Source organism: Acomys russatus, chromosome 10 (assembly GCF_903995435.1).
Source record: "Acomys russatus chromosome 10, mAcoRus1.1, whole genome shotgun sequence".
Lineage (NCBI taxonomy): Eukaryota > Metazoa > Chordata > Mammalia > Rodentia > Muridae > Acomys > Acomys russatus.
Window position 1 is genome coordinate 69,570,283 of NC_067146.1, and position 26,698 is coordinate 69,596,980.

At 47.5% G+C, this 26,698-nt stretch overlaps 1 protein-coding gene across 1 annotated transcript in view; it reads left to right on the forward strand.

The window, feature by feature from the left end:
• The window catches only part of Jazf1 (JAZF zinc finger 1), a 289,737-nt gene that overhangs the window by 241,013 nt on the left and 22,026 nt on the right, over positions 1–26,698 (forward strand). Inside the window, exon 3 of the mRNA XM_051152349.1 lies at positions 7,395–7,591. Coding sequence (XP_051008306.1) covers positions 7,395–7,591 — 197 coding nt within the window. The remainder of the gene's footprint in view (positions 1–7,394; positions 7,592–26,698) is intronic.

A 26,698-nucleotide genomic window follows, 5' to 3' on the forward strand; every position in this document is an offset into this window, starting at 1 on the left:
CCAGTTGTCTTGAAGCTACTCAAAGCTCTCTCTACATGGGCCACATATAAACTAGGTAAAGAAACAATGGCTCTCAGTGTACGAAGCCTGTTGGCATTGTTGTACTATTTTATTGCTAGTCCCTCCCAGAAGATGCACACACAGTGGATGTGAGTACTTGATAACACACACATGCGTGCGCGTGCACACACACACACACACACACACACACACACACACACACCTTCACTGATTTTAAAATTGCATGTACGTATGTGTGGGCTTCTGCACAACAAATGCAGTATCCGAGGAGGCATGAAGAAGAGATCAGATCCCCAGAGCAGGAGCCATAGGCATTTGTGAACAGCCTGAGATCAATGCTGGAAACCAAAGAGTTTGCTCTCTTGGCTGCTGAGCCCTGTCCCCACTCCCACTGAAAGCATGCTGTTCCCAGAGCCTTAGGTGCACTGCAGACTCCCCAGCTTTGCGACGTCCTTGGCAGGCCCAAAGTCTTAGTTTAGGAATGAGTTCCTGGGTCTAAGAGAACTTGGAACAGTACAGCTTCTGTCAGAAGCTCTTTCAACATCCCAAAGGCATTCTGGGTTACACAGATTTGCTTTTTGTGGTAGTGCCCACTGGGTCACTAAAGAGTCAGAACAAAGCTTCGACCATCAGAGGACACACAGCAGCTGTGATGCTTTCTGAGGAGCTGGAGTAGAGGGCATCTGAGCCTAAGCACCTTGTGAGCCTCCTCAGTGGAGGATGCTGGTTTGTAATCTGAAACTTCATTTCCATTTGCTGACTGCAGGAGCATCCCATGCCCCTCTTCCTGGCAGGGCACCCCAACAGGTGACTCATCTCCAGAACCAAGGCGGAGGAATCAAGAAGATGCTGCATTTATACACAGCCCAATGCTGTCTCTTGGGCGCTAGGATTTCAGCCACTGGCCCTGCCCACCCCCTTCCCCGCCCCCCGCCCCAGCGCTGTCTGGGAACCTAGCTTACGGGATCAGCATGCTACTTGGTGACTCAGCCCCAAAGGGGCCAGATGGCTAGTGGACATGTCAGCGATGAAAGACTTGTGAGCTTGGATTTCCTGACCCTGTCAAACACCGACTCTCAGGTGCACTTGCAAGGGCTTCGTGAGCGGGACTCATTTACCCCTCATACCTCTTGAGTTGGTCCTGTTATTGTCACCATTTACAGACGAGAAAACTGAGGCACAGAGGGGTTAAGTAGATGGCCTAGGGTCACACAACAAAACAGCACAGATCAGAGAATTGAACATAGGGCAGTCTACTTCCAAAGTCTGCCCCCTAACTGACACACTAATATAGTCAAACCCAGGCAGAAGCCCGTAATTACATAAAGACATCGTTGTAAGCCGAACTTGCTGGCCCGCAACTGTGATCTAAGCACTCAGGAGGCTGAGGCAAGATGATTTAAAGTTCATAAAAGTTCAAGGTCAGCCTGGGCTACATAGAGAGACTATATCAAAAAGAATGGGAAAGAAAAGGAATCAATGTAGTGGCCATGGGAAAAATCAAAATATCTTATATGTTGTAAGGAGTATTTTATTACAATTTCTGTCTCTAATATTTACATAAAAATCTGTCACCCAGGGCTGGAGGAATGGCTCAGGGTCTAAGAGCGCTTGTTGCTGGTGCAGAGAGCCCTTGTTTGATTCTCTGTACCCACACGGCAGTTCACAACTGTCTGTCCCTACAGTTGCAGAGGAGCCAATGCCTTCTTCTAGCCTCCAAGAGCACCAAGTGTCCACGTCATGTGGTACACATACATACATACATGTAGACAAAACACACATAAAAGTCTAATTTAACAGAACACTTAAAACTGTGTTATCCATGACTAGCTGTTTCCTAATTCATCATTTCCCAGATTTCGTGAGGGCCTTATATAGTGCAAATGCCATATCCCACATGCCATGAGGCGTTCCTGGCTCGGCTGGGGACAGTGTCTTGTAGTCTAGCACCTTACTGCTTATACAGTGACGCTAGGGAGCCATTCCACCCTCAAGATGAAGCGGGCAAGTGGCCTTTGAGCAGCAGTCGAGCTGTGTCTTCAGTGCCTTGCCTTTGTAAGTCTGGGATTGGGGCGAGGGAAGGCAGGCTTCAGAAGCACAGGTTGTGATCTGTTAGAGATGTGTGTGCAGCAGCATGATACATTTCTGATCAGAGATTGAAGCCAAAATGAAGCGTGAAGAATGCAAGCTGTGCTGATGCTGGAGAAGCTGGTCCCTGAGCCGGACTGAGGAGACCCGGGCTGCAGCAGGCAGGAGAACCGGGCTGGGAGATGCTGAGACCCTGCGCGGACACACCTTGCACCAGGGCAGCCTCCTGACAGTGCACTGCTCAGACTGCTCATAAAATCTAGCTCGTTTCATATTTTTCCAAGAAACACTAAAGTTTCAAGTGGTCACTTGGAGTTTAGGGGCCTCCAGTGTCACTGAAAGCCCCAGGGACACCCATGAGTGTTTTGGCCAGTAAATGAGATGGCAGTGGAGTGTCTGCCCAGGTTTCAGAAACTACTATAAATTTCCCGAGTTTGTGGTTGCAACGGGTCTCCCTGGAGCAGCAGCTAACATTTCCTTGTGTTACATTCATGGTTTATGTTTAAGCTGGCAACCCGAGTGAGCATTGTGGTCTACAGACTTAAAACATTTATAACGGAGTCTTGAAAATTTACTTAAGAAATATGTGCTTTCCCGCACAATAACAAATATTACTACAAATGACTGTGTCAAATCGTGGCCACTTAGGCATTTCTGATTTGTAGGAAAATTAAAATTAATATTACAGTAGCCTCAGTTTCAAAATCAAAACATTGCTTTGCTGACCACAGACTTCCAGGCTGTGAGTGGAGTCACCAAGGACTACTTTGTCTCAAAAAACAAAACAAAAAACCAAAAAAAAAAAAAAAAAACCAAACCAAACAAAAAAAAATTCAATTCCTCTATCTGTAATTATATATATATATGAAAGAAAACCCCTGAAAAATCTACTGTACTTGGATCTAGGTAATATTTCTCTTGGGAAAACAAGTTATAAAAGAAACTTCAGAGTTCCTGGTAATGTTGGGTACATGGATCATAATTTTATTATTCTTTAAACTGTGTGAGTAAATTTATTTACTCCTTTGCCTGTATCCCATAATTTAAAAACCGCTTTAAAATGTTACAAATTCATACAGAAAGTGTTGAGATGCATTCCTTTTTTTATAATGTTACAAAGAAAAGGAAGCTTTTCTGGTCTCTCCCTCATTCCTTCCCTTACTGGTTCCTTCAGTGAGTAGGCAAGGAGCTGGATTTGAATATTTTTTTCCACATTAAAAATAAGACTACAAAGTCTATTCACTAATAGTTAGTAGCTAATTCTTGAAGAGAAAAAAGTCTTGAACGGAAACATTTGCCCATTTCTATGGTGTAAATATTCCCACTGAGACAGTTTCCAGCTACCACTGTGATGCAACTGAACACAGATACTGTGGTGTCTTTCCACCCAGTAGACATGGCATTAATGTCAGTAACCTAGAGGTCATAGGTCATAGTAAAATGCAGTAGGATAATTAAGAACCAATAAGCCTTTGTTTCTAATACATTTGATTTAACAAATTTAAGGTTACATAATTTAACATTGAATAATAGCTGTATTTAACAGTCAGTTTATAAAGACCCCAAAATGAAATGGCCTGCCATTACAAGTCAGTTTTATCAGGCCCCAGTGCCCTGCTGCGGCCGACACCATTGCAAAGCAGAGGAAAGTGAGCAAGAAGATATAACCGGTCTTCTCCAGAACACAGTCCCTGAGGACAGAAGAGCAGGGTCTCCAGGAGCTGGTCAGCCCCTCTGCAGCAATTGGCTGAGACCTCAAGGACTCCTGACCTCCTGACCACCCTACCAGCTCAGCCACTCTCCCATCGCTGTGCCCTGGAGCAGCTCATCCCACCCCATTAGTAAAGTTTATCGACAGGTGATGTGACTTAACCGGGCCTTCTTCCAGATCTGAATTCCTCCTGTCTCCTGTGACTACTGAGGGCCTCACTGATGATGTCACCCCTGAGGAAGGTGTCTCACCAGAGGAAAGTGACGTCCTCAGCTTCTCTCTGCTACAGAATGGGAGTGTTTCCATCCAGACAGTGGAGAGGGTCTGTCTGTGGGATGCCAGGGTGTGTCCCACATGCAGGAACTGGCCTCCTGGTTAGAGCTACATCACTGAGCCTTCAATTCTTGCCTGGAACCACCCGGATTCATTGCCTTGTCTTCTAAATGAAACCCTAGGTGGCTCCTCATGTGGGGGAGCATGCCCACCTCTTGACCTTAACAAGCATGTGATGGGACATGACTTAAAGCTTTGGGTTTAATAAGTCTCAAGTCTTCATGTAGAGAAAGACTAAGGGAACAACAAAGGAAGATTGCCAGTTCAAAGTCAGCCCAAGCTTTCTAGAGACATCTTTCTCCCAATAAACAAGCAACATGAAAATCAATAAGGAGAAGACAGAAGACAACCCAGGCCAGCTGTGCTTGGGAAAGGCCATTTTAACCAGGACTCGCATTGGTGTGACATTCCTGTGCGTGTGCCTCTGTTACTGGAAATGCATTACACGGCTGTGTGTTTTGTGTGTTTATGGCTAGGGAATACTGAAGGCGACGCTTGGTGAGTGTTTTTCTTGCTTAGTGCTTTCAACATGAGTGCCTGAAAAGCAAGCCAAAGATAAATTGTCATCTGCAGCACCACAAACCCACACGGGTGAGCGTGGTGGGGAAGTGGGTGCGGGGCCTGCAGTTGCTTCATATCTGAGCTGAGACGGGCATTTACTTTCAAAGTAAGCATGACTTGCTGATACCCTTTTTGTATATTTTTATTGGTGGGGTATTGATACATGTTAACAAAGGAGAAAGTATAGAGAAAGCTCTCTTGTATTTTGGCCAGTTTCTACCTAACACCAAATCTGTCCTCTCCAGGCCCACTCCCACCAGCCACTCCATGGGCAGGGTTTCTGCTCATTCAGGTTCTTTTAGGACCAACTGAGGGGACTTGTGATTGAGCGAGGCTACCCAAGAACGAGGGCATGCCACACTGTGGTCCTTTGTAGAATAATAGCCTCTGCCATTGAGTCACTTGCTGTGTCACCACATTCAGTCCTCACACAGACCTCTGCAGTAGGCTCCGCCCACTGTCAAGTGTGAATCTACAGCTGGGAAGACGACAGGCGCAGGAGCTGCCCTGCCATTGGAGGTCCCACCCACAGGCAGAGCACTTTGACAGCCCGTGTACCTGCTGCCTCACAAGGATAACCATTTATAACGCCCCAATCAGAATACCAGACTTCCTGTGAGTGCATGCAGGCGGTGATGCAGGACAAGGCTTATAGTTGTCACTTAAGAGTGTTGACGCGTCAGCTTAACGGGTTGCCAGTTAAACAAAGGTCGAATTTCTTCCATAAAAGAGAATGACGGATCTTTTCTTGCAGTCTTTACGAGTTGAGCATCCCCAACTCCGAATGTTCCCGAATCTCTAAACCTCAGACTCTCCTGTTAGCGATAGTCAACTGACAGTGTCTATGAAAATGCTCTAAAATTCACACGCGTTTAAATCTTCTGCTCTCAAACAGCAAGTGAAAGCTATCAGGCTGCATTCTCGTTCTACAGAAAATAAGGCTAAGATTATCACTTTGCCTCAAGTCACACAGTAAGTAACCAACCCAGTAGGGTTTAACCTTGGCCCTTCTGACTCCAAAGACCACATTCTTAGCTAAATTATGAGTTGTACACTTTTTCTGCCCAATGAAATACTTAAGTTTATCTTACTATGTGAATTACCCACCATTGAGGACAGCTGGTCTTCCTGGAAGAAGCTACGTGGTTATATTGTGGCTTTGTCCACTCTCTGGCACACAGCACACCCCAGTTGGAGGCACTCAGCCCTGAGCTTCTACTGGAAATAATAAGAGGAAACCGCAGTCCATGGCCCTTTTTTTTCCTGAGCATCTATGTTTTGAGTAGAGGTTTTAAGAAAGGGGGAAGCAGTTGAAGAGATGAAGAAGCAGTCTTTCCCTTGAGAATAAGCCAGTTTGGGCTCCTGGGTGCACACAGTCCTCACTACGCTGAGGCTCCTTCCTCAGTCCCTGTCATATAAGTCATCCCTGACTCAAAGCTGCAAACCTAAGAACTCAGTCAAAGCATGGAACTTTCTTCCTGCACAGCTCAATATAGAGAAGTCAATTTGTATATCTGGATCTTGTTGCAGGAACCAATTAAAGAGTGGGCCATCTTTGTTCCAAATATAAAAGTGGGAATTTAAAGACATTGGGACAGTGCTGCTCTTGTTTCGTTGGGTGTGTTTAGTTGACTCTTTAAGAACCATATTTTAACTTCCAAACTTTCACAGCATCATGAAGAAAAGCACTCAGCAACTGTGTGAGCCGAGTGTGAAGTGGGTTTGGTGAGAGGCAGTGATGAAGTGACTTGTCTTGAGTTAGTCAGACTGCAGCTCACGGGGAAGACTTGGCCTCACAGCCTCGGTAGACACAAGTGTCTCGTATCACCTGGACGCTTTCATGTTCTCTAGTGACCATGCTCATTGTGACCACATCCAAAAATGAGTCTGACAAAGTCTGTCTGCCAGTAGTAGAGAAAGTGTTTGGTTTTTAGGTCAAGACCACCATTTCCAGACTGTCTTGCATCTCCTGTTACGTGGTAACTTACGTAGTAATAAAAGAACAGCATTGGGAGAATACCTTTGAAACGTCCAGGTGAGCCAAGCAGGACGTGAGGCCTCCTTTCTGAGTAAGAGAAAGGCTGGCCGGGCTGACCTTCCACCTCATGCTGCTTTCACACCTCCTCCTGGCTCTGCCTGGCCTGGTAAGCACAGCCATTCGGCAGCCGTGAGACTAGCAGGACTTGGCTGTGCCAGGGCTCAAGTAACTAGCAGACATTTCATCATGAGAGTCAGATGAAAATAAAAAAGAATGTTTGAAGGGAGCAGGTAGACAAGACATGCTGCTGAGTGTCAGTCGGTGGTGTGAGTCCTAGGTCCTGCCAGCTTTCTAGGAAGGATGCTCCCAGCTTGGGAATGGCCCGGGAGCTTAGCATGGCTGAGCTTCCTCAAGTGAGAGGAGAGAGAGAAGCTCCCGAGAGAATGGCTCTTGAAACAGAAGGCTTGAGGTGGGTACAGATCTGTATCAAGGTTTCCTAGCAAAGACACGGGTCCAAATGGGAGGAAACTCAAAAGCAACGAACTAGAAGGTCACTTCATTGCATAGGAAAGGACAAGCTTTCTCGAGGCTTCACCACCCGCTACCAAGTTTTTCCCCAGGCCAGAGCATCTCTCAAACCCCACTGTCTGTCACATGTCTTCTTCCAAGGCCTTGGCTGATCACCTGCTACTGTCATTTCAGGTTCATGACAGATGCTGCACGCCGAGAACAGGAATCCCTGAAGAAGAAGATTCAGCCGAAGCTTTCGCTGACCCTGTCCAGCTCTGTGTCTCGGGGGAATGTGTCCACTCCACCGCGCCATAGCAGCGGAAGCCTTACTCCCCCCGTGACCCCGCCCATCACCCCCTCCTCTTCGTTCCGCAGCAGCACTCCAACAGGTAAGCCCTTCCTTAGCCGGGGCCTTGGCTGGTCCTCGCATTGCATGTCCTTTCATCCCTGCGTTACCTTCAAGTCGTCATAGAGGACATGCATGTCGGTGGTGAAGGTTTTATGGGTTTTTAAGACCTCACCATTGCGTGTGAACTGGTGATCACACCAGTTGTTGTATCTGCTTACTTCTGTGGCTGGAACAAGGGTAAAGCACCATGCAGTTCGCCTGCACACCGTGCGGCACTCGGACGTCCCTGAGACCTGTCTCCCTATTTTTGCTTATTCTTGATATTTTTCATAATTAACTAAGGAACAAAATTATATGCCTACTACAGACGTGAGCAGGCCCTGTCTTTACACCTGGTAGAAGATGATGTCATCTTCCTAAGTATGGTGGTGATTAAAGTCAGGTCAGAGCTGAAGATAAAAATATCAGCTCAATTCCTGCCTAAATCAGACTGTAGGGTGGGGAGCTTGAGTCCCTGACAATCGAGTTTCTTAGCACATCTTTCCCAAGTTCATTTATTTCCTATGCCATCCTTCTCAACTCACACCAGGGTGGGAGCCCCCTAGAGGACACTGGGGTACCTGAGTTGATCACATACTTAACTTCAGGGCTGGAGTGTAAAGAGGGGCCTGGGGCCTGGGAAGGTTGTCCTTTGTCCTATCTGAGAAGCAAGAGGCAGATTCCCTCCCCTCCCACTGTGGGAATACGGACAGTCACTAATCACAGAAGTCCACATAAGTACAACGCTGTTGTCTTGAAGTGTGCCATCTAGAACTCAGTGACATGAGCACCTCCAGAGTCAGCTGGCACTGGAAGAAGAGACTCATGGAAAGAGTAAGGTGTGCTGGGAGAGGAAGGAGCTCTGCTGCATAACAGCCTCAGGTGTGAGTGTGAGGGAGCCTGCATGTCCCCCAGCAGGCAATACTGCCAGACTAAAGAGGAAGCTGAGGGCCTGGGACACCACGGGTCAATCCTAAAAGAAGAGATAAGCCATTTGGGATGGCACCAGCATCTTTTTGGCATCACCTGCCTCCTTGACTGAGATGTGCAGGTCACATATTTCCCCTTTCTCCTATCAAGGAAGGAGTCCCTCTCAAAATGAATTTCACACATTAATTAATTCATAAGATAGTGGGGGCAAAAGGCCTCCCCAGTGTCTGGGGAGATGCTAGCTTCCCCAAGGTTAAAGGAGAGTCCTTAGTGGGCGGTTTAGTGTGTGTGGTCACTCTCAAGGAAAGACGCTGGAGAGTCCCCAGTCCTATTGGCTGGGGCACTTCTGTCTCAGGGTGGTTCACATCCTTAGTTCGGCCAGGATCGAGCATTTTGAAGGCAGGAAAGGTGTGTCAAGCAAGGAGCCAGAATTTCCTGAGCTTTCTTCATAAATGCCGCTACCTTAAACGAGTCACAAAGTACTCGATCTTGTGTCAAAGGCTTGGTCTCTAGCTTGGCATTGCTGGGATGCTTCGGGTCGTGGGGACCGCGGCCTCTGGGTCCCTTCACTCTCTTTCTCTCACTGGCTCTCAGAATTTTTGCTTGGTGTTTACTATGTAAATCTGAAGAGCTGCAGAACAGGGCACCGGGAGTGCGAGCTCCTTTGCTCCCTGGTCCCTGTGGTATTTACTCACATGGAATGTGGACTGTGGGGCAAGCAGTCTCCAGCAAAATATGCTTCATACTTGAGGTAGTGCAGACTGACTCACGGCCAACACCGGAGAAACAGGACTGCCCCAATTAGTAACCCGCACCTTGAGCCCTGTGAAAATCAGGACAGTTTGAAGTGAGAGTTTATTATTTTTCATGTAAGAATGTTTGGAAGAAATGGAATCATTTCTTTTCCTTTGGTCATAAAGAAATTTTTATGACACCCTGTCCTAAAATTTTAGCAATTTCCCACAAAAAGAATTAATTTATGTCGTGGGAAAGATGTATCATTTCCAGTCTGTCAGGATCGCCGTTTAGTTATTTGCTGCTTGAAGAGCATTCCACAGAAACATCAAACATCAGCAGGGGAAATGGTGCCTTAAGCCCCAGCCTGCCCAGCGTTGACTGTGGCTGTGTTTCGCTCCTCGGAATGTTATTCTGCCTGTAGTTAGGGATCAGCCTTTCTGCCTGACTCATGTGCTGTAGTCATTTTCACTGCCAGGCTGTAAATAATATTCCACAGCTCTGCCCCCTAAATCCAGTCTTCCAGTTTCCATGGTCAGGGTATGTGCCTGGGCTGGAAGTAGCGGTCTCCGTGGAGAGCATTTCTTTTATGAATGTCTTTAAGGTGTGCTCTCTGAGCAGCCTGGAGCTCAGTTTTTTAGGTGTTTTTGGCACTGACTCTTGCTTTGCAGTCTCTCTGAGAACCTGCCACCACACGAGCTGGCGGGCGTGTTTTGTCACAGCAAGTGTGAGCACTTCCGTTACACAGGACGTGACCCGCAGGCCCAAGTAGAAACTGTAGAGACAGGGAAGTATGAAGACAGCCATGATTCAGTTCTCTGCAAACAAGGTGGCAGGACAATCCCCATCCTTGTCCTTTTCCTAAGGGGGAGGCAGTGCACACGCATGCTTGCTGTATTCTTTCTGTGTGGTTCTGTGCTCACACCTACATCTAGCCCCAGAGACAGCACTGCTATTTCCATGTGCTGGTGAAGGAGGTCTCCTGTGAGTGTCACACTCGCAACCATGGCTGTCTTTAAAGAGAATGGGGTCTTTTCAGTATGCTACCCCATAGAAACTACTACTACATTGACCCTTTAAAACTTTGTTGTTGTTGATGCTGCTGCTGCTGTTGTTTTGAGTCAGGGCCTTACGTAGGCTAGGCTGAACTCAACTTGCTTTGTAGCTGAGGCTGCTCTTGAACTCATGATCCTCTTCCCTCCCTCCTCCCCCAGAGTGCTGGGATTGTAACTGTGCACCACCACACCCAGCTAGTTCCTTTGATACTGTTCCTGTGATGACTGGTGTTCAGGAGTCTGCAAGTTCTGCATTTGGATCTATTGTCTATGGCCCTGCTGAAGGGCATTGGCCAACTTCTTTAAGTTACATTGTGTGGGAGTAGGGGTATGGATGCAGATCAGAGGACAACTTTTCAGGAGTCATCCTCTGTACTCTGGGGGTCCTGGGAATTGAACTTGGATCATCAGATTAAGCAACAAGTGCCTGATGAGTCATCTCAACAGCTGTTGGCCAACTTGTGATCTTTCTCTTGATTGGTGCATGAGTATTTGCAAACTGAAACTCCCTGTTTTGAGAGGATATACCACTCTGAGGAAAGCTTAAGAACCTCCATGCGAAAAGTTCTAGAAGAGTTGTTAAAGGCATCTAGATATAGGCACTATTGTCAGTTGTGGAAAACCTGGCCAGGATAATACAAGGACATGGGCCAGAGGTCTCAGGTGCACTGCATTATTAAAGGATCCAGGATATCCAGTAGACGTGGGGTTCGAGCCAGGCTTTGCCTTTACACAGCAGACATTTCACGGCCACGTAGTTAAACAGCATTGAAAGCAGAGACTGTTCTGTGGAATCATTCTTACATTGTCTTACACTGACCTTTTTAAAAAGATTGCCTTACCTCAGAGATTACACAATCACTGTAATTATCTCTTGGGGATTATGAGAGTTTTTTTTTTTTTTAAAGACAGTCATATGCAGCCAAAGCTACCCTCACGCTCACTATGTAGTTTAAACTGACCTTAACCTCCTGACCCTCTTGCCTCAACCTCCTGAATGCTGAGATCACAGATGTGCACCCCCATGCCCAGTTGCTTAAAGTTCTTACTAGACCTTCAGCTACCCACCATCTAGCCAACCCAACAATTTAACTAGATTCCTCCAAACTCAAAACACGAGGCATGTACAGACACTGGGACTGCGGCTCACCTCACCTCAGCCATCGCTCTCTCTACCTCCCTCACTGCTCACACAGCTTGTTACAGCTGAGGAGCTTTCCAGCTTAATTTAAGGTTTGGTCTAAGGACGAGCTGACTCCAGCGAACTGGTGTTTGCATATCCGTGCTTACAAACAAGCTGTTTAAAGTGGCACCTGAAACTTGGACAGGAGAGCTTATCCTAATAAAAGGGACACTGAGTGTCTTGTTTATAGCACAATACCCTTTTAGTGTCTGAGTGATCGTATCTGCTCTTAGTTCACAGGATCCTAGTGTGGATTAATCTGTAAGGAGACCTGAAGTAAACATCAGTCGCCAATTAATAAAGAGTAAGCAGAGAAGCACACAGCAGCCACTCACAGCAGTGTCACAGGCCCCCATCAGCAGGATGGGAAGGTCTTCACATTGCTCTGGCGAGTGCAGCTAGTCAGTAAGATGAAACCAAGTATTACTGAGAAGTGTTTCTGCTACTGTTTTATTGTCTTTCCTATTTCTGATAGTAGACTCTGTAGCATTCCTTTATGGTGTTGTCACAGGAAGTTGCTCAATGACAAGAATTTAATTTAATTTTTTTTTTCTTAAATTCCTTATGCACAGCAAGTCATTTTCAGAAACCAAGTACTGAGCTGGTTAAATGGCTCAGTGGGTAAGGGTACTTGCCATCCGGCTTGAGGACCTGTGTCCCATCCCAAATCCCCCAAGGTGGAAGGAGAGAACCGGTTCTTGCAATTTGTCCTATGACCTCCACACATATGTAACGTATGTGAAGTGCCCACACACATACACACAAGAGAAGAAACAAATGTAAAAACATTTTTTAATAAAATATTAATTTTTCCCGAGGGTGGAAAAGACTCTTACGATACAGATTACAGAATGAGCTGATAGAATTTTGCTCAAGGTAATTTGGAAGCATGTGTTGAGTGGAAAGGTGCAATGGATTCTTTCTCCAGGCCCCTTTATTTTTAGAAACCAAAATAAAATTTTCATAAAGACAGAAAAGCATTTAGAAAAAGTCAAGGCCCAAACCAGTGTAGCCCATCCCAACCCCAAAGAGGAGGGTGGAACACGGGGGGGGGGGGCGGCCTGCGGAGAGAAAGTGCTTACCGTGGGTGACAACGGAACAGGGGAAGAAAAGGAAAGGTTTGCCGTTACCAGGCAGCAGCACACGAGCTCTAGCTACGGCTAACAGGCCCTGCACTGAAGAGTAGACTGGCTTGGGGGAGCCTGAGAAACCTTCTTGTGGAGAAGTTGGGTCGATTAGTCCTAAAAGCCCTCAGCGTAGCTGGGGGAGGCCAAGCCTCTGTCCAGCCTGTCTGTGTTGGGGGTCTGCCTGCCTGCCTGCTTACACGAGGCTTTGTTCTAACCGGTCTCTCATCTGTTTATTAGACCAGTGGGCCCTCTGCTGCCTGAGAACCATGTCTCTCAAGGCCTATTCTGCTTCTCTGTCATCTTGTTCTCTTCTCCTGCATCCTGTGCTGGGGTTAAAACGTAGGGCCTCAAGCATGATAGGCGCGTGTCCTGCTACTGAGCCACCACCCACCCCACACCCCCCACCCAGCTTGTGGCTGGTTCCCTTTAACACCTTCTTTCTTCTCAAAGTAATAGAAGAGAGAAGACTACAAAGAAACAGGGTTCGTCTACTCTCTCTAACCGCTGCTGGGCAGCACCTGTAAGACGGCTTCCCACACAGTGTTGCTCTTAGCTGGGAGAAAACGATGCGGCCTGTAGTGTCAGCTGCACGTTATATGTGTTTAGCACAACAGCACTCTCCTCACCGTGTAACTCGCTCTTCGTTAACACTTGGTGAGACACATTCTTGTCATGACTTTGAAGACAAAGAGGTCTGAATAACTTGCTTGACTTAGGTATTTTCCAACCAGGGCACCCTGTAGGCTCCAACTTTTTCAATCCTACTTTATTTGGGCTTCTTTAAATGCTTATACCCCCCTTCCAACCCACCTGCCCTAGATGGGAGAGAAAGGAAGTTTACGGGAACAGGGGAAGTGGACCTTGTTGGGTTCAGTTCCTGGAAGTGCTTCCCCTGGCGTAGTCACCAGGATTTCAGCAGACCAGCTATTCTACCAAAGTTGCTGCTGGAACCTGAACAGCAGCCAGAGCCCAGAGCCTCGAAGCCTTCACTGGACTGGTTCTCTCTAAGAGCATCTTGAAGTGGAGCGATGAATAGCCAAACAATAACAAGATCCAAAAAAGCCCCCGCCTCGTGTGTGTGTGTGTGTGTGTGTGTGTGTGTGTGTGTGTGTGTGTGTGTGTATACATATATACATATATATATATATATATATATATATATATGTATATATGTATTATGTATGTATATCTCCTCTCAGAGTCTGTACGAGGACATTTTTCAGCTGGCAAAAACCCAAGTCGTCCCCCCCCCTGCCCCCCCCCCCCCCCCGCCTGAAGTGGTTCAACTTCTTAGTGGATAAACACTACCTGTTCTCTCCTAAGTCTGTTCCCCATCCCACACTTGGGATCAAAACAAAAACGTGGTTATATCCACTACAGTAGCCTGTTTCCCACAGCACTGACATCTTCTCAGCGAACATATTTATTCATCTCAGTCTTGTTATAAGATATGAGTATTGCGCCTTGTGTGTTAAAACATGCACCCCTCAGTAGAAGCCAGTTAAACACCCATTGGAAAACAATGAATGCAGCGCCTGTGTACAAGGGTAACTGGCCAGTAGCGTGGACTGGTCAGAGACTAGAAAGGTTATACATGCTTGTATGCAAGCTGCTTCTGTGACTATGTATGTCTGACAGTGAGTGTGTGAGTGTTATACACTATGCTTGCCTGCATGAAATGCCTTACAGAATTAGAATTCTAAGCTGAACACAAATTCCAGAGGAAATAGCATAGCATGGCATTGGGGAGAAAGCAATGTAGGGACTTTATAGCCCCCAGATCACTGTGGAATCTCAGCTTAGGGAACTAATAAGCATACTTGGAAATATAGATACGGCATGGTATGTAATCTAGAGTTTTCTGGATATTGGCGGTAAAGTAGTGAGGACCTTTCCTGTCAAAGAAGTCTGGGAGGTAAATCGCCTTAAGCTCTTCCAAACCTCAGCTTCCTTTTGGTGTAGTGGCAGCAGTGGTACTTTACTGTGAGGCTCTGTTCATCCAATAAGAACAGGGAGCAACTGTGGAAGGGCCCACTCTACCCTCAGACCCCCTGTACTGGTAAATAAGCCGTGTGTTCCCCTGAACTGGCTGTCAGAAGTGAATATGGCCGCTATGCTATGGTCAGGCTGGTTTGAGCTTCTTGAAGTAGCTATGAACAGTTTCAACACAAAGAAGACATTTTTTGCCCTTAACTGAAAGGACAGACACCATTTCACTCGCACTGGCCAGGGCTGCTTGTGTGTGTTTATTTTTTGGTCTGTGATAAGCTCAGAGAGAGCTGGTGCCAGGAGTGCGCAGGCTTGGCACAGTGTCGAGGGAAGGCAGGCCTACCTTTCCTTGTCAGAATGCATGAAGAGTGTGTCTAGCATCTGCATGACCGAAGAAAACATGGACTGTTTGGACTTTATCGGAACTGTTTTGTTTGATGTTATGTTGTTGATCTGTATGGGTGCTTTGCTTGCATATGTGTCTGAGCGCCATATGCATGCCTGCAGCGGCAGGAAAGGGTAGCAGATCCCCTGGGACTGATTACAGACAGTTGTAGTTTCTGGGAATTGAACCCAGGTTCTGTGCAAGAGCAGCAAACGCCTTTAATAGCTACAGACAAGTCTCCAGCCCTGAAGAAGTGCTTAAAGCACAGTGTTGGGAGATTGGGGAAACAAACAGCAAAACAGGAGAAATATTAGCTCATCATAGAATGAATTCTTACAGCAAATAATAAAAAGGCAAATCAGTTTTAGAAGTGGGTGACACTATTGTGACTGTGGGAGTATTTAAGGTAACCTTTCTACACCCAGGATGGTAGAAGAAAGGTTTGCTGGTTTGCTGATTTACAGACATCTAGATCCTCTTTTGTTGCTTTAGGGAAAGTGGCCGTAGCAATCCCCTTAGCTGGAGCTTCCGAGCACCAAGCAGGCAGGAGGCTGGCCGCCTCACACAGATGTGTGCATTCCTATGCCCTGTGCTTTCTCTGGAACGCGATGACCACAAAGGCTCATCCGCCACCGCAGTCAGGTAGTGGAGCCATTCCTCACCCACCTTGGGGTGCTTTTACATCTTAGTTTCCCATGAGGATGTGATAGCACCTAATACCTCCTGGTAAATTTCATATTGAAGCTTTTATACTTAATGCTGTGTAAAGGACATCACAGTCTTCAGGGCTACAGTCCTGAATTCATCTCTGCAAGGCCCAGCCTCCTGACTGGGAAGAGCAGGGAATGTCCTCAAAGCTGTCCCAACAGAAGAGAACACTGGTGTCATTGCCTCTAGTCAACTGAGGGGGGAGGACAAAGAAAGCAATGGCAAAGCCTGGCAGTTCCCCTCTGGGTATTTATCCAAGCTGGATAAAACATATGTCCACAAGAGTCAGGTGCTAGGATGCACAGAACAGCTTTCTTCTTAATAACCCCAAAGGACTAAGTCGTTCATCCTTGGGCAAATGGACAAGTGAATCATGATGTGGCCAGCCAGTGACATACTGCCCCACAGCAAAAAAGAACAGGAATACAGGTGTGCCAAAGACTGGCTTGAATCACTGTGCAGAGGGAATGCAGACAGAAAGAGCACAGGATTCAAGTCAAACTTGAATGTGCAGTGGCAATCAGATTAGTTCAGCCAGGGGCAGGGCCACAGATGAGAATCTTCTGGGGCGTTGGCGATATTCTACATTTTGCCTGGGCTGTTGATTAACCAATGTGCGCATTGCCAGGAGCACCAAGTTACACACTTAAATGCTGTGTGTCTCACCACTAGTAAATGTTACTCAGCGTCCTGGGCTCCTTGAAGCTGCAAGTAGCATTTCCTCTGCTACAGACAACCCCTTCAGAACACAGGGAGGCAGTGTAAGCAGCTCTCTGGCACCTCCTCCCAGTTGAAGGACAGTGAGCAGAATCCATTGTCCTTGGTTTTCCTAAGGTAGCGACAGCACTGAATCCGTAGCAGGAACAAAGACAGCAGTCTCCTCTCAGAGAGACAGAATAGAGAGAAAGGCAGGGAGAGGGTAAAAGCTAGCTACCAGCTGCCTTACGGAACTCGTACAGAAAATCCATGGCTGGTTAAAAGTGTTTAAGCACTTAGGACTTCTAATTTTTAAAATACTTTGTGTCCCATGACATAAAGAATACTTTGTTACACTGAGAAAATTGCAAGAAAGAGAAATAAGCTACCCATTTCACCTCTGTCCAGAGAATGCTCCACATGAACCCAACATCTGGAATGGTGGCTGTAGTCCTGCAGGTTAATCTCATAGTAATGGAAAATGGTGATAATTGAACTTGTGAGAAAATGTTTCGAGACCTACCATTTTTAACACCACCTTTCCGTGTTTGTTAATATTCATGCAATGCTCCCATACATAACAGTTTACAGTTAGTTAGGAACCTAAATTTCATCTCCACTATTAACTATTACTGTTTAATCAAACCCAATAAAAAACAGTATTCCACCGTTAGTAGTTCCTGTTGATGGGCTTTACAGCCATGCCACCTGGTGCTGGAAACAGCCAAGGCTTTTGCCCTCAGTCCTGGATGCTTTTTCTTTGTCCCAGCAGAAGCCAAATCCCAGGAAAGATGACAAGATAAGGCTGCTTTACAGCTCACACATTGGACTCTGCAGCCCACACCCCTGCATCCAAAGAGAAGTCCACCTCTTTGTGCCTAAGGCCAGAGCCCACATGAGCCAGCAGCCTTCCACATGCATTCTGCAGTAAGCTTCTTCTGAAGCAAGTACAGGCTGCCCTGTTGGACTGGGGTGGCCCATAGCACAAGCCTAGGAGATGGTGGATGCTGTAGAAATGGAAGCTCCTCACACCTCCAGCGTGGAGGTGAGGCATCCTCCACCCCAGTGGATTTGCAGACCTGCCAAATGGGTAGGGCTCCGAAGAACCCTTTTCTTCTCCCCGCTCACCCCACCGCACAGTCTAAAATGTGGCACGTTAAAATCAGAGAGGCCCTTTCATCTTTGTGTGTATCTCAGCAGCGAACTCGGTTTAATGTCTTTTCCATGTGGCTCTAGTTTTCACAATAAAATGATCCCCAGGCACACCCAGCTGGACAGCATTAAAGAGAGGAGCTGCAGAGAATGGGGGGGGGGCAGAGGGGGAGCTGGGGCCGGGGGAGCTTTGATTTAAGTAATTTGCTGTTGCTAAAAAGACAACAGGGTACAAAGCCTCCCTGCTCCTGCCCGGAACTTTGCTCACGCTTCTTGGAAATGAACTAAAAAGGAAGTGGTAATTGCCAGGAAGGGGGAAGCTTAGGTTGCTGGAATCTGTCGGATGCCAGCGATGGAATGGTTTCTGGTCTTAGAGTCTTAGCACCTTGCAAACAAACCCACTCTGTCCCTCCAAGGAAAAATGAGGCATTAATTTCTGTCCATGCATTGGGGAGATTTTTATCTGATCAAAGGTACAGTTCATACTCCATTCTGCTGAACGAGTTCTGGCTCGAGTTTCTATAAGGAGGCACATAACGTCCACCACGAGAAACTGGGTGGTGATGGTGCACACCTTTAATCCTAGCACTCAGGATGAAGAGCCAGGTGGATCTCTATGAGTTTGAGGCCAGCCTGGTCTACAGAATGAGTTCCAGGGCAGCCAGGACTACACAGAGAAACCCTGTCTTAAAACAAAAGAAAACAAAACAACCCTGAAGTTGCTTAGGAGTGACTGTGTGAGCGTGACAAATGCCAGCGCCATGGTGTACTATGGTTTCTGTCTTTGTAGCTCAGGCACTCAGTATTATTTCAAAAGGAATAAAGGGAAAGGGAAGACAGGCAAGCACACTGTGAATGCCTCAGGGCTTCAATTAAGGCCGAATGAACTAGCAAGTCATTCCCTGCCACCGTCTACCCACTATGGCACCTTGCAGCGTCAATTGGGTGGCTTTATATAGTTTTAACATAGATATACATGTCAACATCCCCCAGATTTCCAAAGAAAAAAAAAACAGATTTCTCTCCTGGCCAATGGTGAAGAAGGTGCATCTCACAGTGCGGCCCACACTTTAAAATAAGCTGCATGGTTAAGAGTGTCTTCAGGGCTGGCTCTGGTGGCTCCGTGCCTGTCATTCTGGACACTCATGAGGCTAAGGCAGGGGATCACTTGACAAGGCATTCAAGGCCACCCAGGTGACAAAGTGATCCGCTTAGCTCAAAAGGGAGGAAGAGGAGGAGGGGGAAGTGATTGTCATCAGGCTGTTTAAGCCGAAAACAGCTGGGCAGGATTGAGACCCTCAACTGGCCTTTGCTGGCCATCACTGGAGCTCTTCCTCTAGGCAGAACTGGTAATTTTCTGGAAGGTGGCTGTGCACTACCCATTCCGGGGCTGAGGCCAGGCAGGCAGTTTTGGGATGTAGTTTTAGGATGTGATTGTGGCTACATCCTGTGCAGGTCCCACCCCCTGAGAAGTCACTAATGGCCCATGAAACTTGGCCTTTGTCGTGTTGGAAATCTCCCTACAGTTCACCTCAGTGAAGTTAGTTTTGGACAGACACTGAAAAGCTATGAACAGCATTTTGCTGCCATGCAAAGGAAACAGCCTGAAAAAGGTTAAGTGAAAGCCACTTTGCTTATAGAAAAACTGTGCATATAACTTAGAGTATGCTATGTTAGATGGGAAAGAAAATTCTTTTCCTAATTCTAACAAAATGTGACAAGTAGTTACTGTGCGAAAGCACAAGTTAAAATGCCATAGGTAGGTTGTACTTGAGCAGCTGAGATGAGTTTGCCACAGAAGTTGGAAGCTGATGGCTTCTCCCACCACTGTGAGTGACACAGTTCCACAGATGGTCTTCTCTAGAAGGCGGATAGGCCCTTTTAAAACTGAAAAATCATAAAATTAAAAATACGAAGGAGCTACAAATAGAAAAACTTGACTAGATTTTCCCCCTATTGTTGAAAATAGATTTTTTTTCCCCCCTCACATAATACCCTGATTATGGTTTCCCTCCCTCTGCTCCTCCCATCTTCCTCTGCCATCTGGATCCACTCCCTTTCTGTGTCTCATTAGAACACGAACAGGCTCCTAAGGGATAATAATAAAATAAAATGTAATATAATAAAATAAAAATAACAAAAAAACAAAAGCTAATTCATTAGAATTGGGGAAAACAAACAAACAGAAGGAAAAGAGCCCAAGAAAAGACACAAGAACCAGAGACCCACTCATTGGCACACCCAGGAGTCCCATAAAAGTACTAAACTGGAAGCCGCAGTACATACACGGAGGACCTGGTGCAGACCCGCGCAGGCCCTGTGCGTTCTGCCTCCATTTCTGAGTCCACACGAGCTTTAACCCTGTTGATTTAGAGGACCTTGCTTCCTTGGTGTCCTCCATCCCATCTGGCTCTTACACTCTTTGTGCTTCCTCTTCCGAGGGGTTCCCTGAGCCCTGAGGGGAGGAGTCTGATAGAGCCATCCCATTTAGGCCAGAGTGTCCCAGGTCTCCTCTCTGCATAACGTCTGGCTGTGGGTCTGTCTGTTCCCGTCTGCGGCAGGAGGAAGCTTCTATGAGATGACTGAGCAGAGCAGATTGTACTTAGGAGTCAGTTTGTTGCTATGGGTTTTGTTGTTTGGGATTTTTTTTTTTTTTTTTTTTGGTTAGCTATTTCTTTGTTATTTTAATGGGGTAGTCTGTCTGTCTGTCTGTCTGTCTGTCTGTCTGTCTGTCTGTCTAGAACAGTAGTGTTTATTTTTACCCTAAGTCCCTGGGCTATCTAGTCTGTAGTTCTTGGTCACCCAAGCAGGATTCCATCTCCTGGAGTGTCCTCAAAGCACACTCCCAGTGACACATTTCTTCCATCAAGGCCACACCTCCTAATCCTTCTCAAATAGTGACACTCCCTGATGACTAGGCATTAAAATATGTGATGATCCTATAGGGTCCATTCTTATTCAAACCATCACACCTGTGTTTTATGTTATATACTAGATCATTTGCTAAAAAAGAGAGGCCTAGCAGGAGAATATTTTTATCTTTGTCTTCTAGAAGATGGCCACTGTGTCTCCTCCAGAGTAACGTCTAGCTCTTCTCTGGAAAGGGTACTGCACTGGTCTGTTCTCATGTGCTCAGTTAGTGTGTGCCATCTCGTTTACAGAGAGCGATGCCAAGCGGAGGCCTTACATTAACCCTGGTGCTCCATGGCCTGCAGTTAGTGAGGGTGACTGGAACATAGTGTCTGTAAGTCTCAGAGGTGGCCAGGGATGTGGCTTAGCAGATAAAGACACTTCCCATGGAAGCACAGTGTCCTGCATTCAGTCCCCAGGGGCACCTCTGTAAAAGGAGAAGGAGAGGAACAACTTCACAAAGTGTTCTCTGGTCTCCACATATACACTGTGGCACATGAGCATGCTTCTTCCACCTCTTGTCCTCTCTCTCTCTCTCTCTTTCTCTCTCACACACACACACACACATAATAATAATAATAATAATAATAATAATAATAATAATAATAATAATAATATAATAATTTGAAAGCCAGGTATATTGGCATACTCGGGAAGAGGAGAGGTAGATAGGCAGATCTCTGTAAATTTGAGACCAGCATAATCTATGTAGTGAGTTCTAGGACAGCTTGAGACCCTAGGAAAACAAATTGAAAATAGTAAAAACAAGTGTGAAGTCAGGTTTAATTCTGTGGGCCAGTCCCATCCAAGGACCCCAGCGTGTGTCCTCCATACTGGCACTACAGGAAGCATGAGCCCTTGAAAGGTGCCTGAGAAGGTGGGAGGAATGGTGAGGCAGCAAATCAAGTTCTCCCAGGTTTTACTTGCCTCTGGCTCTGCTTACAGGGATCAAGGGCAAGGAGAGAATATTGGAGTTACAAAGCAAAGCACTTACCTTCTTGAGCACGCTTTGTACATCAGAGAGCTGCAGGCTTCCAGAGCTCTTGAGTGCTTTCCTGTCAGGAACTCTGATTAGCCTCAATCTGTTCAGTACCAAAGTAGCAATATTGCTGTGGCATGCTGTCCACCTGTATGTTCCGCTTTCATCGTAAAATCTTCACAGTGATAGAAAAAATAGGGTGCTGGCAAAAATAGGATTTAAAAGGGGTTGAGGATATGGCTCCGTCAGTGCTTGCTGAATAGCATGAGAGCCAGAGTTCCACCCTGAGCACCCACATAAAGAAGCCCGAGATAGCATGCGCCTGTAGCCTTAGCACTGGGTGGGCCGAGACAAAAGGAGCCTGGCGCTTGCTGGCCAGTCTTGCTGAGTAGGTAAGCTCCGGGTTTAGTGAGAGTTTGTGTCTTAAAAAATAAGGTCAACTGTGAAGGAGGAAGAGATTCCACATGAAAACACATACAAACGAGGTACCAGGAGTGGGAATCTTCCAAACCATTTAGATCTGATTGTCTGGAAGGGACACGGATTCCATCTACTTCGACCTACCGCCGTGGCAGTGTTGCGGGCATGGCAGGCACTACCATGGCTTGACGATGAAATTTGTCGTCCTTGGCACTGCACTCTGGGCACATTTCTGTTCCGAACTCCTTCCTGTAAAAGAGCAAAGGACGCTGCCACTGGGGCAGTAGGAGAAGAAAAGGCAATACACAGAGATAGAGAGCTGGCATCAGGGGGCTTAAGCTCTTGGATGGAGAAGCCACAGCCCAAGAAGCTCACTGTGTTTATTATATGGAGTTGAACAGCGAGGTCTAGTTGTTGCATACAGCTGAACAGGCAGGCAGAGGTAGCTAATCTTGGTAGGAGCAGCCTCCGTAGGGGTGCCGTCTTCTGGCTGGTAGACATCCTTGAGGAGAAAGCTATGGTGGACGTTTTCTACACACTTGCACTTAGTCCCAGAGAAGACATTGCCATCCCTGGGAGCCTAAGGCTCTGGGGTCCTTGACATGGCCATCCCTTCAGCAGCAGCACACCTCTTGTCTTTCCTGGGGTGCCTCACCATAGGCAGGAAGTGGGTGCTTAGTATTCAGGACCATCACAGGGTCATGGAGTACAGGTGGGAGGAAATCCTGTCCACACTCCATTGCTCTAGTCAGGAAAGAGTAACGGTCCCAGCCAATAGGGTCCCAGTGCTGGAGGATGCTCTCTGAGACCACAAAGGAACAATGGCAGGCTACTGGTGAGAGAGGCCACCATGGCACAGGTGGGAGAAGGTGATCTTTAGTCAGAGCTTGCTATGCTGGGAGGCCAGCTCTCACCGCCTCAGCACTATGGCCATTTGTCTACTGTGGGCCAGCATCCGGGCATTCCAGACAGGTGTAGCCATCCCCCTCTCTCCTGACCTGTAAAAGCTGGGGTGAAAATAGCTAAAGGCCACATTGTCCCATGCTGTCACTGAGGAACAGTCTACCTAGCAGCCAGCAAAGAGGACAGACATACTGTCTATACGCTCCTAAAGATCAGAGGTAGCTCAGATGTGCACAGGCTTCCTGTGGCAGTCACCTGTCTCAGAGGCAAGCCCTGACAGGCAGAGCATGAGCAGCCGCTGCCTCTGCCCCCCTCCCTGCAGTGAGATTTCTTTCTCCCCCCACCCCCCTTTCCTGCCCTTGTTTTGACAGGGCAGAAAACACAGTTGGCTCTGAGGCTGACCCCAGCCTCTGCCTACACCTAAGGGCCCTCTGGCAGCAGCCAGCCCTTGTGAGTGGTAATTAGCTGGACGGGAATTTTCACAGGTGCCTCCCCTGGGAACCGTTTCGCCAAAGAGTAACCCTCTTGTCTAGACCATACCAACCCATAAAGTCATCGCTAACTGGGATTTCCACTGCCTCCAGTCCTCAAGGGCCCAGAGAATAAGTGCACATTGTGGGAGACCAGCATACAGGCCTCTCCCGAGAGCCCTGGAGATTCCTCGTGGACCCCAGCATTTAAGGACTGACGTCTCATTCAGAACTTCTGCTCTGCTTACATCTAAACACCCTTGCTGCCTCCTTGTATTTGAACCCTTGTCCTGGATTAAATTTAGAGAAAGAGCCCATCTAACCGTTCACTTCTGTGCGTGCCAAAGCTGATTCACTGTTAGTGACTAAGGCAGGGGACGTTTAACTCTCGGCATCTTAAGAAAGCAGGGTGACAAAATTTACCTACAGAGATATTTAAGAATTCAGAAGCTAAGGCTGGAAGGCTGCCACAAGGGACAGCCTGGGCTATAGAGTGCGACCCTATCTCAAAGTTAACAACATAGATTTGATTTCTAATCAAATGTGCTTCCCATTCAGAAAAGTTCAGATAGGCCGGGTGTGGTGGCTCATGCCTTTAATCCCAGCACTCAGGAGGCAGAGGCAGGGGGATCACTGTGAGTTCAAGGCCAGCCTAGTCTACAAACAAGTCCAGGACAGCCAAGACTAATGCAGAGAGACCCAGTCTCGGGAGGAAAAAAAAAGTTCGGATAGTAATAATGATGGGAGCATTGATCTGGAGGACGACAGTGTGTGTTGTTAGGCGCAGGATGGAAGGCACCGTGGTCATGGAAACCCTGCTTAGGCATACTCCTGGGAATGAGGATGGGTTTAGAAGTCCAAAGCACTTTTCAGTAAGTAGAGTGGATGCTCAGAGGTGATGTTAAAAACCAAGATCACCGAAAAGGGAAAGCACACCAGGAGCTGTGCATCCTGGATAGAAGTCATGGCACGAGACTGAACCCAGACCCTCTGGCCTTCTGTCCACCTTGGCAAGAATGGTAGCGAGCCGGCCCACTGGAGTAGGAGGGTTGACTGTGGCTGTTCCTGTGCAGAGCTCTCAGAGCATGCTGGCACTGTGCTGAACATGTTGTACCCCAGTTTTATATGAACCAGAAACTGACAGATGCAAGGTCTCATGAAAACCACCAGCATGTTTCAGTAACCGATCTTACCCATGTCTGCCTTCTTCCAAAACATGGTCTTAGGTGCTTCCCCTCCCCTGCCTCACAGAACAGAGGAGAGCAGATGAGGCCTAAACCGAGAGCAAGGAGCATGATTCATCTGAGTGGCCTCCAGAATGCTCCGTTCATCTTGGGCAGTTACTAATTTTCTAGGTGAAACTAACAGGAGTGTTCTATGAAATACTGAACAGACACACTTGAATGCCTCCTGTGACCCAGCATATGTAGACACAGAGGCAAAAACAGAAGCCAGGCAGCCTAGAAGCATGGTGGGGAGAGAGGAAATAGTAAGCTGCTAGAGACCAGCTGTGTTGGGGTAGAAGCTCAGGACTGAGATGAGGAGCCACAGCAGACTCCTTAGGAAGAAGTAATCACCAAACCATGTTCAAAAACCAAGTGCATGCTGAAGCAGAAGGAATGGGGCATGTCTGGAATCAAAGCTAAACCATCAGCTCTGGGCGAGCCTTGACTACAGGGAAGATTGTCTTTAAAGAAACATCAAAAGGCACATCTTGGATGGACAGAAAGGGGATCACGCAGCTGGCTGCTGTAGATGTTCAGGAGGCTGCAAACGCCCAGGTGACAAGAGTTGGCTCTTTTTCTTTTTCTCCCTAAGTAGAAAAATGACAACAAAACCCTGCAGCGTCATCGCTCTGCAGGAAGTCTGGGTTTGCTTTTCATGCTTGAAACATTACTCTGGTACCCGGGAGACAGTGCAGCAGGTAAAAGGCCTGGTATGCAAGCCTGATGGCCTGAGTTCAGTCCCAGGGCCCCACCGTGGACGGAGAGAACTGACTCTCCAAAGTTGTCCTCTGACCTCTCAAACATCGCATACGCACTAATAAGAAACAAAATGACAGTTCTTATAAAGTATCCTGACAATGGATGAAGCATTATGGGAGCAGCAACAGGAATGCCTAAAAGGGGGTTATTGCCACAGTCCAGAGGGGAGATGAACGCGGTGAGATCCGGGAAGTGTGACAGGAGGGAGTGAGACAAAGTGATGTAGATGTAGGTGGAGGTGGCAGGAGCTGGTGAGACTGGAGAAGGGCAACTCCGGACTCCCTCACTGGAGGGCCAGTCCCTGAGCCTGGGAGAGAACTGGGCAGTCTTGACATAAAGATTCTTCTGTAAAAACATGACATGGCCTTAATTCGTTGCCCTACAATAGAATAGGATGCTTTAATCATCCCCAGACTTCCCAGTGACCTGGGAGCACATGACAGATATGGCTTTGTAGCCCCTAGACCTGCTGAGCCAAAGCCAGGTACAGAGGCTGGAATCAGCCTCCCACGCTGCCTGGTGCCCCGAGTGCTGCCAGCCCAGCACAGGTCATGCAAGTGCTGGCCAGCCACCGCCCTGTTTCAGGTTTCCAAGGCCAGTGTTGATAGCCTGAGCGCTACTGACCAGTATCTCTGCCCAGATGCCATTGGTGCCACCCCACTTCCAGCCCGTCTGTCACTGTTCAATAAGCCACTAGGCACATTCCCAGATAACGAGTTGAAGATGAAGTGAGTGAGGTCACTGACTGGGCCAGCACAGGCCACGTTGCTGTGGTGGCCCTGGACGGCAGGCATATCCTCATAAGTGGAGAACCTTGAAAGAGTGCTTTCCTGAGTGGCAGGAGTGTTCCCATAAATTCATGTTTTTCATAAGGCCCAAGGCTCTGACTGATCCAGTCCTCATGAATCGGGGGATTGGTTCTGGACATCCCAGGGGCTTGGGCTTTCTGGAGAGATTTATAGTACTTCCCACTCGTGTTGAGGCCAGGAAAAACATCACAGCTCCCTCAGCACTTTCAGGTTTTGTTCCTGTGGGGGTGGTGAGGGCAAGAGAGGTGTGCCGAGCCAACACCACTTTGAAAGCAAAGCAGCCAGATTTGTTTTCCAAAACCTCAGCAAAAGCCCCATGCTCTCTAAGGGCGTAACAGCTATCCTGTCCTCTGCCCGTCTCTCCCGGGGGAGTGTCTCAGGCTTGGCTTCTTCACCCTGTGGATTCTGTGGTGTGGGAGCCAGGCCAGAGCTGGCTGGAGTGCACCAGCTAGTCATGCCTGCCCTGCCTCTGGTCCCCAGCCACACATCCCTGTGCTGAACTGAGATGAGGTCATCTGCCCCCTCTTGTGAGCTCTTTTTCCAAACTGATGCTAACGACTGACAAGTAAACATCATTTGAGCCTGACTGGCAGGAAAGGCCAGTTAGGATAGTTCCTCTTGCAGCCCAGGCCTGGCAAATCTGACCAAATTCCAGGTGAACAGTACCCTGAT